The sequence below is a fragment of the Heterodontus francisci genome, chromosome 19 (assembly GCF_036365525.1).
Source record: "Heterodontus francisci isolate sHetFra1 chromosome 19, sHetFra1.hap1, whole genome shotgun sequence".
Lineage (NCBI taxonomy): Eukaryota > Metazoa > Chordata > Chondrichthyes > Heterodontiformes > Heterodontidae > Heterodontus > Heterodontus francisci.
The window spans coordinates 54,922,725-54,941,887 of NC_090389.1; the positions used below are offsets into that span (position 1 = coordinate 54,922,725).

Below are 19,163 nucleotides of genomic sequence, written 5' to 3' on the forward strand. Positions count from 1 at the left end.
TCAGTAGTCTGTGGCTTTCAATGTCTCAGTTGTCCTGTTGACCCTGAGCTGAGTCTCCAACCCCATATCTGTTCCAAAACCAAGACCACCTACTTCCACCTCTGCTTGATTGGCACCCCATCCACAAACATTCACTCTCTCCACCACCGATGCACAGTCACAGCAGGGTGCACCATCTACAAGATGCAACAAGGCTCCTTAGACAGCACCTAACAAACCCGCAACCTCTACCAACTGGAAGGACAAGGGCAGAAAATGGGAACACCGCCACCTGCAAGTTCCCCTCCAAGTCACACACCATCCTGATTTGGAACTATATCGCCATTCCTTCACTGTCGCTGGGTCAAAATCCTGGAACTCCCTTCCTAACAGCACTGTGGGTGTACCTACCTCACAGGGACTGCAGCAGTTCAAGAAGGCAGCTCACCTTTTTAGGGTTAATTAGGGATAAGCAATAAATGCTGGCCTAGCCAGCGATGCCCACATTTCATGAATGCATAAAACAAAACCTCGCCCACCTGTGCCCCCAACTCAGCTCATCGATTGCTGAACCCCTCGTACACATCTTTGTCACCTCTACACACAATCTCTCTAATGCTGTCTTTGCTGGACTCCCCCCCCCCCCCCCCCCCCGCCCACAAACCTCCGAGTTCAGATAAACCACCCTGGATTGAGAGCTGTCTACTATCCTGAGTCTTGGATGTGTCTCAGTTCGCATCTTGATAAGGGCAACATGAATGCAGTAGGACAACCTGTTGGAGAAACAGCCGTGTACATTCCGCAAAGGAGGAAGTTCCCAACAGTACATTTACATTTTGTCACGTTCCAATGAGCTGCAGAATGAGTGGAGCAGAGCTGTCAGTCTGGTTCGGAACTGCCTCAAAGTTTCGCATCGTTGACACTTTGTGCTCGCCGTTAGAAACCCACCCAAACCCTGGAGACTGACTGGCAGCGGCTGAGCCCTGAGCGGTCACTGCTGTCCCAGTCCCAGCTCCGACCGGCTGGGAAAAGGATCAGAGGCTGCAGGATTCCCAGCAACTCGGCTTCTCACTCGCTTCTGCCCTCGGACAATCAGGACAAAAGCTGCGGTGAGTCGGGGAGTTTGCCATTGACCAGATTTCAGTCTGTGCATTGTAGTGAGTTTCTGTTACTAATTACACTGGAGACAACAACCCCAACTAGGAGGAGGATTTCGTTCAAATCGGGCTTCCCAGTGAAGGGATGTGCATTCCAGTCCACATCGGCTTTAGTGATTGCAGTGTGTAAGATTAAACATATTTGACACTTTATTCCAGGTGGACACAGATTGTCAGAGAAAAAAACCACTTTCTGCTTTGACCACTGAGCAAGCTGATGTAAACCAGTCTTTATCACAGCTGTTTTTCTTTGCTGTTGGGAGTTGCGGGATTGAAAGAACTTTTCTATAAAAATGGGATACAGGCATTTCCTGTTCCTCTAAGAAAGTTATCAAATCCATTTGCATGTTTCAATATTAAAGGGACATTGTCCACGTTGTTTTACCAGTTGGACCCGATGATGTCATTGCATCACTAGAGGCATCTATCCGAAATAGTAAAACAATCTACTATTGATTTAAAAATCTTCCACTAAAACTGCAGATATTGTTATCCTAGTAACTAACACGGTGCCCCTTTGAAGCAAATGTTTGTAGTTGGCAACTCCAGACCTGGAGGTACTTCATTCGCAGGATTTATTTTTCATGGGGGTCTGGGACATGCTCTGCCAGAAAATGTAGGTTATTAATACTGTATTTGCTGCATTTTGGACTAGCCTTTTTATATACAGGTAAATCTTTTCTGATATTTTCACGACAAATGTGATAATCGACCCCACTAAACTGGACTAGAAACTGTTAAATTGTGCTAATCCATTACTAACAAAATAGCATTTTTGACTCTTGTTTATTGTTATAACATTGTAATTTTAGGGGGCCTAGAAATTACAGTTTGTGTTATTGGTATAATATTCTGATATCTGCTATTTTAGCACAGGTATTAACCCAAGTTATGTTAAACATTTTACTTAAAACATCAGATGAGGAGTAGTTATACATTGCATTATGCATTCATCCAGTAATATCACTAACAGCAAGTTCTAAGCCTTGATCTCAAAATGAATCAGACAGTATAAGTAGTATAATATAAAAATGCTCATTAAAATAATTGTAACAATACCTTATGATCTTTATCAGAAGATGGCTGCTAGCACTGCCTTAATCTTGTGCAATTTGCCATCTTGTGCTTTTGATACCTGTACCATAAGCTTCAAAATGAAAAGCAGATATAATAAGTGTGCTCTCAAATACATGCTAACAAATAACAGGCATATCTTTGCTTTCAAATATAAAAGATGAAATGCTTTGTATACCTAGTGCACCTCCACTACTTCCTGGGTATTTGTCTTTATAAAACTCATTAGCTTCACAAAATTACAGTGTGCCCAGAACTGTGGTCCTCAAGTCTGTTAAGTTATAGTAAGTAAAAGGTTCAGTATTTGTAATCACATAAATTACTCAAACCACATACTCTACTGCACATTGCTAGACTTAATTATGCTATATATAGATCATTAAGCCACCAAACGTTCAGGGGAATGAGAAAAAGTGTACACAGCAAGTGACAAACAGCCACCCAGCTACTTTGCTCTGTTCAGATCAAGCAGCTGGATTGTGGCCAACATATCAGAGAACAATTGAAAGAGATTTATGAAAATTACTTTCATTGCAGTTTGCTAAACTGGAATCAGAAGCAACATAGTTAAAATCAGGAAATTGACTGATCTGGGAGATTTAGGAATCTCTGTGTTTACATGCTGTGAACAATCTAGTTCCTTTGTTTTTGCAAAACAGCAAGAAATTGCTTTAGACAGGAAACATTGCTTACCTGCTACGCCCTGAATCCAATTTAAGATTGTTGTGGCAGTAGGGAACTGCAGTGTGGAAGAAATATCAGAAACAGGATTAACTCTGAAAGATGTAACATATACAAAACAGGAATATGGAGCATCAGGAAAGACACAGGACAGTAAAGGAAGTGCTGGATATATCAACAAAATTGAGGAGGTCAAAGAAACTGATTGAAAAACAAACTGGTGTGGTTAGACATTCTTAGCATGAAAAGGTCAAAAGTAAGACTAGAAATATACTACAGACAGCTACAGGAGGACCATTTCCTCTATGAAGAGATCAGGTCAGCACGTAAAACATGAAAAACTTCAGCCAGCTTAATAGAAATTTTGAAAAGGTGATGCAGCCCCAAAACAACTAACAAATTTTTAAAAAGTTCAAAAACAACCCCAAATATAGCCCACTGCTTTATGGTGATTGACTGTTAAATTCTGTTTTCATTACATGAGATTCAAAGTTAAGTTTTGAGGATCATGTTCTTCAAATTGATGTATTTTTAAGTGCAAACCAACCCCAAAAAGACCTTGCCTGTGACATGAAAAACAAGTTATTACATTGATTATGCAGTAGAACAGAACATTGATGCAGGGATACCAAATATATCAATTACTTGTAATGCAGGAAACCACTGAAAGAAACACAATTGTGTATTTTACAGTGGTGGACATAGAAATTTGCTATAACTGGAGCTGTTGCAGTCAACTACAGCCAACTCATAGAAACTGAAAAATTATAAATTATATAAATTAGCAAATTTCAGCACAAAATTGTCTCATGGCAAGTTGGAAGATTCTGAGAACAAATCCATAAAATGCTGGGACTCAGGATTGCAGCCACAGTAACCACATTAAAACCCTTACTATATTCTGCAATCTTTCAAAAAAAGCCTTTGGCAAAGTCCCACACACAAGACTGCTATTTATGATTAAAGTGGTAAGGAATACAAGAGAAAACCTCAGAATGGTTACAAAATTGGCTGAAGATGGAAAAAAACAGGAACTTGTTAAGGGAGTGATGAGAAGGTTGGGGAATTCAAGAATGGAATACACCAGGGGTGGGGCTGTGACATCTACTGTTTCTAAATTACATTAATAACATAATTTCAGAAGATCAATACAAATTTTTCAACTTCACAGATGATACCAAATTTGGAGAGGAAGCAGTTGGACTTTAGAGAAAACATAATAAGTTAGATAAAATATGTAAGTGGATGGGAGCAGAAAGAGGTGAAGTTTAATGTGGACAAGTATTGCAATTAGGAAGAAAAATAAAATGGGCAGCCAAAATAGCAAAGGGTGGTGATGAATGTGATATAGTGGAAGTAGTGCTTAACATGCCGAACACAGTAGGAGAGAAGCCAGGGAAAATAAAGGATAAAACTTAGCACTGTTTCTTCATGAATGATTCCATTGGCAGAACAACCTACTTCAACATTTTGATTTATTTTAATTACCAAATGATGCTGATTGCTTCTCGTCGCATGACTGTGAGTTGTGGAAATCAACACAGATCAGATTGAATCCATAACTTAAAGCAATAGAACAGTTCATTGAAAGCAGTAGACACAATAAAACTGAAGATTTGTGTTCAGGGTTTACACCTCCAAAGTTACAATTTAACAAAGGATCAATATTTTCTGCTAGTGATTTCATAGGGGCTTTATTATTTTTGGATAAATCCTACCCCCCGCCCATTTCTCTCCTCTAGTCCTAAAGGTTCATGATTCCACAGCTGCCAACAATCCTCCAGTACCATGCTTAAGGTGATCTGGATTGTAATGTTGGCAGTCTGTTTGAACTTGGAGCATGCACCTTTCTACGTGTTCAATTTCCAGCTGGAGTCATTGTATAGTGATCAGGAGGAAGAACCAAAGCTGTTTTTCCTCATCCGAATCAAGAGAGACTGGGACACATTGTAATGCCCTAGGAAGAAAAAATGAGTGACATATGTGCTCCATGAATGATATTGAAGTAGCTAGGATGAAGCTGAAACAGACCTAAAAGTCTTAGTAGACTCCACACTCAACATCTCCAACAAACCTGTAATAATCATACTCAATTTTTGTCTGTCTGGACTGTTTTGATTGGTCAGTTTAAGGGATGCATCTGTTGGTGGGTTTATTTGGTGGACAGTGCCTGGCACACACACAGACATGTGGGGCACGGGGAGGGCTGGAGCATGTGATGCACGTGTGTCTGCCAGTGGATGGTGGCAGTGGCATCAGGGTCGGTGGGGGGTGGTGTTATTGTAGAAAAAAAACAGCGGAAGGTAGGGGGAGCCCAACAACAAAGTTACCCTGGCTGGAGAGATTGTCTCCGTGAGGGATGTGGATGGCAAGAGTGGGATGGGGATGGCGTTGGCATAGGAGGGAGGGAATGGCATGGGATGTGGCATGGGGGTGTGACATGGGAGGGATGGATGAGATGATGGAATTGGTTAAGTGTGGCAAAATGGCAGGGCAACTTATTATTTGAAAGTTATTCTTTGTGCCAGAAGTCCAGAAGTCGACCTAGATACTGGAAACAACAACGCCAAACCCAGCCCTGTTGACCCTGCAAAGTTCTCCTTACTAACATCTGGGGGCTTGTGCCAAAGTTGTGAGAGCTGTCCCACAGACTAGTCAAGCAACAGCCTGACATAGTGATACTCACGGAATCTTACCTTACAGACAATATCCCTGACACCACCATCACCATCCCCGGGTATGTCCTGTCCCATCGGCAGGACAGACCCACCAGTGGTGGTGGCACAGTGGTACACCGTTGGGAGGCAGTTGCCTTGGGAGTCCTCAACATTGACTCCGGACCCCATGAAGTCTCATGCCATCAGGTCAAACATGGGCAAGGAAACCTCCTGCTGATTACCACCTACCGCACCTCCCCCGCCCCCCCAACACCCTCGGCTGATAAATCAGTGCTTCTCAATGTTGAAAACCAATCGGAAGAAGCAGTAAGGGTAGCAAGGGCACAGAATGTACTCTGAGTGGGCAACGGCAGTGTCCATCACCAAGAGTGGCTCGATAGCACCGCTACTGACCAAGGTGGCCGTATCCTAAAGGACATAGCTGCTAGACTGGGTCTGCGGGAGGTGGTGAGGGAACCAACAAGAGGGAAAAATGTACTTCCCTTGTCCTCGCCAATCTACCTGTCGCAGATGCATCTGTCCATGATAATATTGGCAGGAGTGACCACCGCACTGTCCTTGTAGAGGCAAAGTCTGTCTTGACATTGAGGGTATCCACCATCGTAGGTGTGGCACTGCCACCGTGCTAAATGGGATGGATTTTGAACAGATCGAGCACTCAAAGCGAGTCATCCATGAGGCCATCAGCAGCAGCGGAATTGTATTTAACCACAATCTGTAACCACATGGCCCAGCATATCTCCCACTCTACCATTACCATCAAGCCGGGAATCAGCCCTGGTTCAATGAAGAGTGCAGGAGCGCATACCAGAAGCAGCACCAGGCATACCTCAAAATGAGGTGTCAACCTGGTGAAGCTACTACACAGGACTACTTGCATATCAAACAGCATGTGATAGACAGGGCTAAGCAATCCCACAACCAACGGATCAGATCTAAGCTCTGCAGTCCTGCCACATCCAGTCGTGAATAGTGGTGGACAATTAAACAACTAACAGGAGGAGGACTCCACAAATATCCCCATTCTCAATAATGGAGGAACCCAGCACATCAGTGCAAAAGACAAGGCTGAAGCATTTGCCTCCATCTTCAGCCAGAAGTGCCAAGTGGATGATCCATCTTGGCCTCCTTCTGAGGTCCCTAGTATCACTGATGCCAGTCTTCAGCCAATCCGATTCATTCCATTTGATATCAAGAAACGTCTGAAGACACTGGATACTGCAAAGGCAATGGGCCCTGACAACATTCCAGCAATAGTACTGAAGACTTGTACTCCAGAACTAGCCACGCCCCTAGCCAAGCTGTTCCAGTTCAGCTCCAACACTTGGATCTACCCTGCAATATGGAAAATTGCCCAAGTATGTCCTGTACACAAAAAGCAAGACAAGTCCAACCCGGCCAATTACCGCCCTATCAGTGTACACTTGATCATCAGTAAACTGATGGAAAGGGGTCGTCGACAGTGCTATCAAATGGCACTTGCCTAGCAATAACCTGCTCACTGAGGCTCAGTTTGGGTTCCGCCAGAGCCATTCATCTCCTGACCTCATTACAGCCATTGTTCAAGCATGGACAAATGAGCTGAACTCCAGAGGTGAGGTAAGAGTGACTGCCCTTGACATCAAGGCAGCATTTGACTGTGTATGGCATCAAGGAAGCCCTAGCAAAACTGGAGTCAATGGGAATGGGGAAAACTCTCTGCTGGTTGGAGTCATACCTAGCAGGAAGATGGTTGTGGTTGTTGGAGGTCAATCATCTCAGTCCCAGGACATCACTGCAGGAGTTCCTCAGGGTAGTGTCCTAGTCCCAACCATCTTCAACTACTTTATCAATGATCTTCCTTCCATCACAAGGTCAGAAGTGGGGATGTTGGCACAATGCTTTGCACCATTTGTGACTCTTCAGATAATGAAACAGCCCATATCCAGATGCAGCAAGAGCTGGACAACATCCAGGCTTGGGCTGATAAGTGGCAAGTAACATTTGTGCAACACAAGTGCCAGGCAATGACCATCTCAAACAAGAAAGAATCTAACCATCTCTCCTTAATGTTCAATGGCATTACCATCACTGAATCCCCCAATATCAACACCCTGGGGGTTACCATTGATCAGAAACTGAACTGGACCAGCCACATAAATACTGTGGCTACAGTACAGGGCAGGTGGTGGTGTAATGGCAATGTCACTGGACGACTAATCCAGAAGCCCAGGCTAATGCTCTGGGGACATGGCAGATGGTGAAATTTAAATTCAATTAAAAAAAAATCTGGAATTAAAAGCTATTCCAATGATGACCATGAAACCATTGTCGATTGTTGTAAAAACCCATCTGGTTCACTAATGTCCTTTAGGCAAGGAAATATGCTGTCCTTACTGGTCTGTCCTACATGTGACTCCAGACTCATAGCAATGTGGTTGACTCTTAACTGCCCTCTGGAATGGCCTAGCAAGCCACTCACAAGGGAAATTAGGATGGGCAATAAATGCTGGCCTAGACAGTGACACCCACATCCCATGAACGAATAATACAAAAAAATCACTAGATTTGAATGAAAAAGTTTTTGAAAAGCTGTCAGGTGAATTAAAAGAACACACCAGCATTGATTCAAAGTTTCTACACAGTCTAACTCCAGTGGGAATGCCACCAAATGAACTTAGACTCAAGGAAGGAGAAGTTATGATGTTGTTACAACACTTGAATCCGAAACAAGGACTTTGTCATTGAACAAGATTGGCAGTTGGGAAGCTGTTTTCTTTGATGATAGAAGCTGAAATTATAACCAGCAGATTTCAAGGAAATAGAGTGTTTACTCCTCGAATAATATTGAGCCCATCAAATGTAAACCTGCCTTTTCAACTCAGGAGAAAACAGTCTACAATTAAACTTTCATATTCTATGACTATAAACAAGTCTTGCATCCAATTTTGGTCACCAAGACACAAAGGAGACATTCAGAAAATAACACCCAGGCTGATTCCTGTGTTGAAGGTCTGAATTATGAGAAACATAGGTTTTTCAGCATCTAAGGAAGCATCTTAAAGGTAATCCTATAGAGGTATATGAAACAGAGTAATGGAAAAGTATACCCATGTTGTTACTTCAAATAGCAAGAGTAGGGTAAGGGGACATGCATTGAAACTAGGACTGATGTCAGGAAAACCTCTTTATACAAAGAGTGGTTAACATTTGGAAAAAATTTAAGGAAGAGTTGTGGAGACAAAAATTCCAGAATCATTTAAGAAAGAATTCAATGTTGAAAGGCTGGACAGCAGGATGAATTAAATAGGCCAAATAGCCTTCCTCACCTGTAACAATGTTGTAAATTTCAACTCAACTGCGATCAGTTAATTCAGCACTGACCAGAGATAAAACATGGTCTGTTTCCAATCCCTATGTTGCAGTATTGCACTATAAGAGGACAATAGCTGCATTCCTTTCTGAGGCTTTAAGATCATCCTGAGGGACGATGCATCTGAGCAGATGAGCCTGGGATGCTCTAATTATCAACTTGGTTCAGTGGTAGAACTCTCACCTCTGAGTCAGAAAATCATGCTTTTAAACCTCACTGCAGGATGTAAGCATGTAATCTAGGCTGACATTTCAGTGCATTTCTGACTATGTGATCAGAAGAGCTGTCTTTGAAATGAGATGGTGAAGCAATTTCCTGTCTGCCAGGTTGGGTGGACATAAAGATCCTGGGAAACTATTTAAAGGAGAGCAGGGCAGTTCTCCTGGTGTACTGGTCAGTCTTTATTCCTTAACCACAAAAAAACACTTAATTTTGACTAATTTATCTCACTGTTATTTATGGAGTCTTGCTTAATGCAAATTGATTGTGGTGCTGGCTTATGTAACAACAGTTTTTTTTTAGAGATACAGCACTGAAACAGGCCCTTCGGCCCACCAAGTCTGTGCCGACCATCAACCACCCATTTACACTAATCCTACACCAATCCCATATTCCTACCACATCTCCACCTGTCCCTATATTTTCCCTACCACCTACCTATACTAGGGGCAATTTCTAATGGCCAATTTACCTATCAACCTGCAAGTCTTTGGCATGTGGGAGGAAACCGGAGCACCCGGAGGAAACCCACGCAGACACAGGGAGAACTTGCAAACTCCACACAGGCAGTACCTGGAATTGAACCCGGGTCGCTGGAGCTGTGAGGCTGCGGTGCTAACCACTGCGCCACTGTGCCGCCCATGTGCCGCACAGTGACGACACTTGAAAAATAGTCCATTGACTGTAAAGCACTGAGACTTGTGGAGGATGTGAAAGACATTATATAGGAACACAGGAAATAGGAGCAAGAGTAGGCCATTTGGCCCCTTGAGCCTGCTCCACAATTCAACCAGCTCATGGCTGATCTTCTGCCTCAAAGCCCTTTTCCCGCACTATCCCCATATCCCTTGATATCTTTAATATCTAGAAATCTATCGATCGCTGTCTTGAATATATAAATGTAAGTTATTTCTTTTTTCTTGGGGCAATGGTGGGTGGGGGGTTCCTGATCTGAGCTGCAATGCCAGGTTTCTTTAGGTATCCCTCCGCTGGAATGTCTGATGAAGAGCATTGTGACACAGGAAGGCTCCTTCCCACCTCACCCATTCTATGCAATGCACAAGGTCACTAATGTTAGACTGGGGATGTTAAGGAAATCACAGTGTGGTAAAGATCTCTGCTCTTCTTTCCTCTTTAATGCTCCTGAGAACTGACAGATTGTATCTTACTGTGAGACCCTTATAGAAAACAGGTTACTAATTTCTAGGCCCAAGATAAAATGGTCACTTGATCCCCTCACCCTACACTCAGGTTAAATACCATGAGACTTGCTGTGCATCCTCTAACAGTACGGGCAAATGAGACCTAGATTTACCACCGCATTCAAAGGACAGAAGCTTCAATAATGACTCGTGACACTGCATTTGGAGGAACAAAGTAGATGTAGTACACCACAGAGGAAGGTCACAGGGCCAATTTGGTGGGGAGTCTGTAACTAGCATATATTGGCTTATACTAAAATGTTTTTTACTGAAAACCAACCACTCAGCTGGACCTGGTTTATACCAACACAAAACTGCATTTTGAAGGTTGGATTACATTTACTTTAAGGGACTGGATAACCACCAATGTACTGTATATGCTAGGAAGAAACATTTTGAGATAATGTAACATATTCAGGTGCCCTGAGACAATGCCTGTGGGTCCACATTCTACTGTAGCGCAAGATTTCCTTTTACACGACTTCCCATTGATGCCAGAAACAACAAACTCCAGCTCCGAAACAACCAAGATTTCAGTCCACTCACCACTTAGGATTGTGGCTGTGTAACTCCACCCTGTTGTTCTGTGACCTGCTGATGAGATTGCTGCATTTCAAGCAATTTTCATTGGGAAGGGATAGCAATGCTGTTTTCCTGCATATTAGTTCAAATGAAATACAAGGCTTTTTTATTTTAATCATTTAATAGTAAAGTTTTAGATTATAAGATTTTGGAAATGTTTTATGGAAGGTTGTTGAAATGCCATAGTAGTGTATCTTTAAGTACTATCATTACAAATTATGTATTTACTCATACAAATACTAAGCTGTTGCCTTACAAATCAGCAATCAGAATGAAATATTAGTTTGATATATCTTATTTTTTTCTGAACAATTTTGTTCGCTTTTTCAAGCACCTAGTACTGAATTCTTGTCTAAGGATGCGAAAGGGTTCAAATAAATGGCAGCTGCAAATAAACCTTATTATAGAGTCATGGAGTTATTTATGGCATAGAAAGAGGCCATTCAGCCCATCAAGTCCATGCCAGCTCTCCACGAAACAATCCAGTCAGTCCCACTCTCCTGCTTGATCCCTGTAGCCCTACACGTTTATTTCCTTCAAGTGCCCATTCAATTTCCTTTTGAAATCATTGATTGTCTCCGCTTCCACCACCCTCGTGGGGTCAGAGTTCTAGGTCATTACCACTTGCTGCATAAACAAATTCTTCCTCACACTCCCCCTGCATCTCTTGCCCAAAATCTTCAAACTGTGTTCCCTAGTGCTTGTACCATCAGTTAGTGGGAACAGTTTTTCCCTGTCTAACTTATCTAAGCCCGTCATAATCTAGTATTCTTAACAAAATAATGATTAAAGGTTTTTTGATTGACAAGGGAGTCAAGGGTTATGGGGGGCAGACAGGAAAGTGGAGTTAAGGCCAAAATCAGATCAGCCATGATCTTATTGAATGGCAGAGCAAGCCCGAGGGGCTGAATGGCCTACTCCTGCTTTTATTTCTTATGTTCTTATGTCTAGGGTACAATATCCTAGAATTTCTGCTTTTAGCTTAGCATTGTTCTAAATGGCTATCGGTGGGTTAGAGACAGACTTAAATAAAACTGAGTGGTTTGCATCTAATTTTTTGAGGACTATTTATTGTTACAGTTTCAGGTGAAGATTCAAACAGTTGTAGGGAGGCTAATTGTGGTGGAATTGCAAACAAGTGAAATTTAACGGGAAGGGGACAATTTAAAGGGAGCATCACATTAGAGCAACAAAGTATCTAAAAGCTTTTTGAAAGTCTGAAAATGCACTTCAACCCATAGGCGTAAAAGATGAAAATGCATAGGCAGTACTGAAGGGAAAAGAAACCTTAGGCATGGGCAGGAATCTGCAATTAATGGATGAAGCAGTCAGCACCAGACCTCGATTGACCTGCTGAAATGGAGTTAGTGCTGCATGAGATAATTGGGAATACAGTGGTCATCTGAGCCACATCATAGAACTATCCTCTGAGGTCACCATAGCAGTATGCTGCCGTAGAAATGGAGCCAAGTTTTAGGCAACATTTGGGGGTTACAGACAATAGATCCGTCCTCTCTACACTGCAAAGCTACAGATGTCTTGCAGTAGAGCACAGCTCTCCATTTGCCTCTGTGCAGATCCAAACCCTGAGATGTTCTGTAAGAGTCATTGTCAGGTGGTTATAAAAGTGCCTTCAGATATGGTTGTGACTTCTCAGTGGGTGTGGTAGGCTGTTGATCACCCTAGTATACTTTCTTTCATGCAGTACCTCTGAAAGCACAACATTCTGTGATTAGCATGTTTCTACGGAAGCATCCAACATTACAGTTAGTTAGGCCTTCCGATATCTTAGCAATGGCCTTGATTCTGTTATCTCAGCTTCCTTTGGGAAGAGGAGTCCGTGCATGCCAAAGCAAAGTATACTCACCTATATCTAAAGATGCAGGTGCACTGGTACCAGTGGGTGGGCACAGAACATTCTTTGTGATGGTGACCAGGCAGGCATTCCTCTGTAAGATTCCTCTTCTTCTAAATACCTCAAAAAGGGGGATTCCCTTGGAGACAGCAATGGTTCTAGGTGATTTCCAGGCAACCCTGGGTACCCTTTCTAAATGGACATTCTTCAAAAATTTCTCCTTGCAAACCTGAGCAAAAGGAACTTGTATTCAGAATAGATATGTTGCCTAAATAAAAATGTTCATGACGTGTTGTAGAGATGGGCACTTCGCCTAATGCAGTTGTCCCACCTTTCCTTCCAGAAGCCACATTGAGCTGCAAATGGGTGCAATTTCATTGGCAGGAACTCCCACCCAACTTCAATGACCTGCTGCCCAATTCATGTGTTTCAAACAATGGTCAGCCAGTAGTGGAAATTCCTGGCCAGTGCATCATGATAGAAATCGTGGGATTAAATCCCTGGGTATTTGCACCTAGGGACACATCTAATCAGGGTGTAAAGCAAATAGCCAGGAGAGAAAAATCGAGGAAACCTGGGTGCAAGTGCGTTATGCTATGACGGAATTTCCTCACTTTCTTACATGTGTCTATTAATCCCTGAAACTGAACGCATCATTATAATTGCTCCATCCCCAGGCTAAAGAGCTGTCCTGTAATTACACTGGTTCAAAACAAGTATAAAATTAAGCCAAGAATTTAGGCGTAGCAGGAAATTAAGTCATTTTTCTGGTCTTTTATTGCTATTTTTGAGCAATTTATAAAGTGTTACTGTTTATCCTCAAAAATCCGCATTGTACTTTCTGTTTCTTTGAATAAATTTTAATGCCATCAGTCTGGGTCACATTAAAAATTATAAAGTTTTCACAATTGCATATTCTTAAATTTGTGCCTCATGTGCATGGCATAAGATGACTTGAAATTTAAATTTTCGTATTTAAAGGACTATAAGGTTTGAGTTTGACACATTCCTTGGACCCAATTGTTTATGTCCATTTTTAAGTTCTGTTGCATGTCAATGAGATTGGCAGGAAATTTGGGTGTATTTCAGGTGTAACTTCCCAATTATGCCTCCCCCACCCCCCCCCCCCAAACAGGGAATTCCATCTCGACACTTTCAATTTCATCAAGAAATAATGTTTAGTATGGCTGAAGCATGACTTACAGTTTAAAATGCTGCTTGGTTTCTGTTTTCTGAAATTGGCTGCATTGCTTGGTCTTGCACTGTGTTTGCATTGGAAGATAGCACTTCATTTGGCAGAGACCAATCTGAATGGAAAAGGTTTCACTATCTTTTTGGGCCAAGCTGCTCTGTCATTGGATATAATTCCAGTAACAAAAGTACAGTGAAAAAAAGGGAAAACTATGAAGCCGCAAATCTGAAATAAAAACAGAAGCCAATTCACAGCCAAAAGTGAAAGGTTAACATTTCTGCTGGAACTGGATTCTGAGAAAGAATAGTATCCCAAAAGGTAATTTACTAACCTTATAGCAGATACACAAAGTTGCATTCTTGAACTCCCCAGCACCAAGTAGAGTAGTTGAAGCAGATAGCACTGACAAATTCAAGAGGACAGTTGAAGTATGCATGAGGGAGAAGTAAATAGAACACAAGAACACAAGAAATAGGAGCAGGAGTAGACCTTATGTCCCATCGAGCCTGCTCTGCCATTCAAAACGATCCTGGGTAATCTTAGGCCTCAACTCCATCTTTTCACCAGCTCGCCATATCCCTTCACTCCCTGAGAGACCAAAAATCAGTCTATCCCAGCCTTAAGTGTATTCAATGATGGAGCATCCATAATCCTCTGGGGTAGAGAATTCCAAAGATTCACAACTCTTTGAGTGAAGTAATTTCTCCTCATCTCAGTTCTAAATGATTGGCCCCATATCCTGAGATTGTGCCCCTGTGCTTTAGATTCCCCAACCAGTGGAAACAATCTTTCAGAGCGATATGGGGGCAGGATGGGAAGAGGTAATTAGAGCGGGCAGAATCTTGTGCAGTATAAACATAGGCATAGTCTAGTTGGCCTGATTGGCCTGTACATTCAATGTAATTCCATATAAAAAGTGAAGCCATCACAAGCTGCTAGTGTCACGCGCCTGAACCAAATAATGACAAAGTAACCACAGTTCTTGGTCATGGAATGTTTTTCTAATGATAAAATGGTTCCACTTTTAAAGTGTCTTTAAGAAAACTGGATTTTAAATTATAGAAGGAATAAGTATTGTGTCTATGTGGTAAATATCACTGATTTATCATTACTTCTGATCCAAGTTTATAAGCATCACCAAATGAACACATGCTGTGGTGTTTTTTGCAGGACAACATGCCAGGAGATTTACGTTGAGGTAAATCTGATGACACAAATTTGTCCGACAGACATTCTCCACAAATAGTTTTGAAGCAGCTAAGGATCAAGTTGAAAGAGACCTTAATAGACTCAATGATCAACCATAGGAGAACAACAATCAACAAAGCCAATAGAATGTTGAAACACCTAGTTAAAGTAAAATAATACTAGTCAGAAGGAAGTCATAATTGAACTTTATAGTGCTATAGTCAAACCACACCTTGAGTACTATGTCCAGTTGACTTAGGTACAAGGCAAGCATTCAGGCACTGGAGGCTGTGCAGTGCATTGGGACTGATCCCTGGCTTTAAATATCTGAGTTAATAAAGATTGGACAGACATGAACTTTTCAGGCTTGAATTGAGGCATCTCAGAAGTGATCTTACAGAATTATATCAGATAGCTAACAGTATGGAAAAGGTGAATATGGAAAACTTACTTTAAGTTAAATTGCAAGAGTAGAACAAAAGGACACAGGCTCAGACAAGTAAATGGCAACTTTAGGACTGATATCAGCAAGTTATTCTTCAAACAAAGAGTGATCAATACATGAAATGGATTCCCAGATATAGTACTGAAGATGAAAATCTTGGAATTATTTAAGGACTAATTGATCCTGCAAATCTTTAGGGGTTTTTGGATGGATGAATTATGATAGGGAAAGAGGCCTTCATCTATAATTACCTTGTGAGATAACTTTTCACTTTTACATAAATCTGCATGTAATATAAACACAATGTATGGGGCTGGAGGAAATATCATGAGGATAAGAGTTGGTACCTTTCTCATAAACTGAACATGTGCAATCATCTGGAGGAAAGGACATATGCAACATTAAACAGTATTCTGCCCTTTCTGGGAAGTGGAACCAATATGTTTATGGAGCACCTCATGAGAAGACAATATGATTAGTGTGCAGTCACTGCAGTAAAACAAGTCCTTGTTAGATTTTTTTCCCATTTGCTCTTGAAATATGAGCAATACTGGCAAGGCCCCATTTATTACCCATCCCTAGCTGTCCTGAGAAGGTGATGGCAGGCCTTTTTGAATCACTGCAGTTCCTATGGACATAGTGCTCCCATAGTGGTGTTGGGTGGAATCTTCTAGGATGTTGATTCAACAATGATGAAGAAACGACAACATATGCCCAAGCGAGGATGGCATGTGACTTGACAGGGAACTTGGACATTGCTATTCGCTCTTTCCTAGGGTAAATGTCACAGGTGAGGGAAGTACTGCCAATATAATCTTGGTGAGTCGCTGCAGTGCATCCTGTATATCGTAATACTGTGGCTACAGATCCTTGATATTGAGTTCTGTGTTCATTGGTAGGGCCATCAATCAAGTGAACTGCTCTATCCTGGATGGTGTCAAACTTTGAGAGTTGCTGCTGTGCACATCCAGGCAAATGATATCCACATTCCTGACCTGAGCTTTGTGATTGTGGAAAAGCTTTGAGGAGTCAAAGGATGAGCGAATCATTGTGCAACCTCTGCCTGTGTGTGATCTTTTGGTAAATTAGAACTTCATCTTACAATGTTTTGCAAGATTATACACATTTTTATCAATAACATAAACCATATTGAGGCATAAGAATACTTTTGAAATGAACCTGTTCAGTGTGAACATTAAGCACAGTCACTGGAGGGGATTCTTTGTGGTGTTGGAATTGCCCGTGTAGTAATTTCAAGTGTTCTCAGGTACTTCAAGACATATGAGAACACATTTCTGGTTTAGAAGGCACTGCTCCACCAAACATGCCTGTTGAAATATCTGAAAAAAAGGACAGTAAATATCTTTAGTTTCAGTTCTTCCAGGCATTTAGGTTCTTATAATTAATATTATTTTGAAAAGTCTAAACCCAGGAGAATGATTCCAAATGTACCTTCATGCTATCTCTCACTGCACAGTAACTTTGCTGAATAAAAGCACAGAAATGGTACAATTGAACTGGAAATGTATCCACATTCCATCATTATACAATATAAATGGCGTTTCCACAGTCTACAATCAGGTTTTTTGCTAAGGACTGAAAATATAACAAGTTAAAAAACTCATTAATTAATTCATTTGGGGAAAAAAGTAGATTGTAAAATAATCTGCATTTAAATAACATTTGGGACGGAAAACAACATCTAACATCATCATACAATTCCACTAAACATCTGGTGTGTATGTAAAACCAAAAATTAGCTCAGCTGATTCATCTGTATTTGGCTGTTTTGTTCCATTCATAGTTACAATAAAAGAAGGCTTATTATTACCTTTTAAAAGAAAACACTTTCCATGCTGCAGGTAACACTGTTTTAATATTCCTTTGTGTAAAGTTCTTTACAGATGAAAGCCTGTTTATAAAGACACATGTAGGAGCCACTGGATGACCCAGAATAACCATTCATGTTGACATCTTTTATGCTGTAATAATGGGCCAAAATTTGCTGCAGGAGTGACTCTATCGGCGTTTGCCTTTAGTTAGATTTGCACATTTATGTTTAAAAATTTATGGCGTGGTAAGTTGCTGAAAGTGCGAGCTGAGAACATTGTAACAAGGGAAACCAGGCACCTGGGACCTGAGTGAACAGGACCAACAACTGTGTATCTCCTTAACCAGTCAGATTTAAGGACTGTGAAATAGTGCAAGGACTGAGAAGGAAGTGTAAATTAGAGTCAGTGAATTCAATTCCAAAGAAAAATAAAGAGAGGAAAAGAAAGATTGGACTAAGAGAGAGAGAGCCAGAAAGGACAATTAAAAAAAAGTTACAATTTAAAATTCTATGTCTTTAAAATCTCCAACATTTAAACCCTGAAAGAATGAGACTCCACATGACTATTAGTTAATTTTCAATGCCAGAAAGTTTGTTAAGACTGAAATGGATTTACTGTAATGAATTTAGTTCATATTTACCAAGCAAAAACAGCAACCTCACACTGTTCAAAGCATTTCACTGGTGAGTCAGACAATGAGATGCCGTTTTCGCAAACAGTGGAGTGGTGCATCTCAGACAACAACTTGGATTTCTGTATTTAACCTCACATCTGCCATCATCTGATTTGCTGTAGCATTTATGCATAGATAGCAGCAAGCACCATTAGCCTCGCCGTTATTTTTTTACAGCAAATAGTAGCCCATTTGTGCATCTCTTGCACATTTTAATTTATTCCTTTTTGTATTTCCGTGCAGGTCTGTTTCCGTCGTTTGAGGCAATTGCAGCTACCTTGATATGAGAAATCATGTCAACAAGCTTCAAGAGACCAAAATAATACCCTTTGACCAAGGACAGTTCTCAAAGAATTCCTTTAACTTTCCAGAACCCAATTTAAAAACAACATATTCCTTATGCCTTCAAATTCCTCTCACCATGTTTGTCACTAGCTTGCAGTTCCCCAGCTCGGTTTGCCCAGGCAACAGTAATGGAGAGGAGGCAAATACAACACGGCAGCCATCTACTGTTTTTGGGCGATCCAGAACTGAGAAAGTAGAGAGAAGGGCACAGAGGAGAAGCAACATGTCTGCTGTGGATCTCAGACGAGAAGAGATGGCTGATAAACTAAAGTACCCGCTGGTCTTCCTGGCCCCTGTGATCCTGATCCTTATGTTACTTCTAATTCTGTTTGGTATTTACATATTGAAACCATTTCACAAGGGTAAGACTGCGGTAGTTCCTTTCAAATTTAAAGATTAAAGCCTGATAGTGTAATTTAATTTTAAAACTATGGTCCAGATGACATATTGGTTTGAATTTTCGACTAGGAGTGGTATAAGAGTTAGAATTTCAGGGGAAATTTAACCTGGTTGTATGCGTAGATTTGGAATTACTGTTACGATTCATATTTCCTTCACTGCTTACAACAACTTGCATTTATACAGCGCTTATAACATCGGAAAACATCCTCAGATGCTTCACAGAAGTGTAAGCTGACAAAACTTGGTACAAAGCTAAAAACAGATATTAGGAGGAGTGACTAAGAGCTTGGTCAAAGACGTAGGCTTA

The 19,163-nt window shown here is 41.2% G+C and overlaps 1 protein-coding gene across 2 annotated transcripts in view; it reads left to right on the forward strand.

Annotated features, from left to right (window-relative positions):
- The first annotated feature begins 885 nt into the window (after nucleotides 1-885).
- The window catches only part of LOC137380078 (uncharacterized), a 66,619-nt gene continuing 48,341 nt past the window's right edge, over nucleotides 886-19,163 (forward strand). For both annotated transcript variants that reach the window (XM_068051682.1, XM_068051683.1), the window contains exons 1-2: nucleotides 886-1,088; nucleotides 18,353-18,816. In XM_068051682.1, the coding sequence (XP_067907783.1) occupies nucleotides 18,393-18,816 (424 nt within the window). In that variant the 5' untranslated portion in view covers nucleotides 886-1,088; nucleotides 18,353-18,392. The remainder of the gene's footprint in view (nucleotides 1,089-18,352; nucleotides 18,817-19,163) is intronic.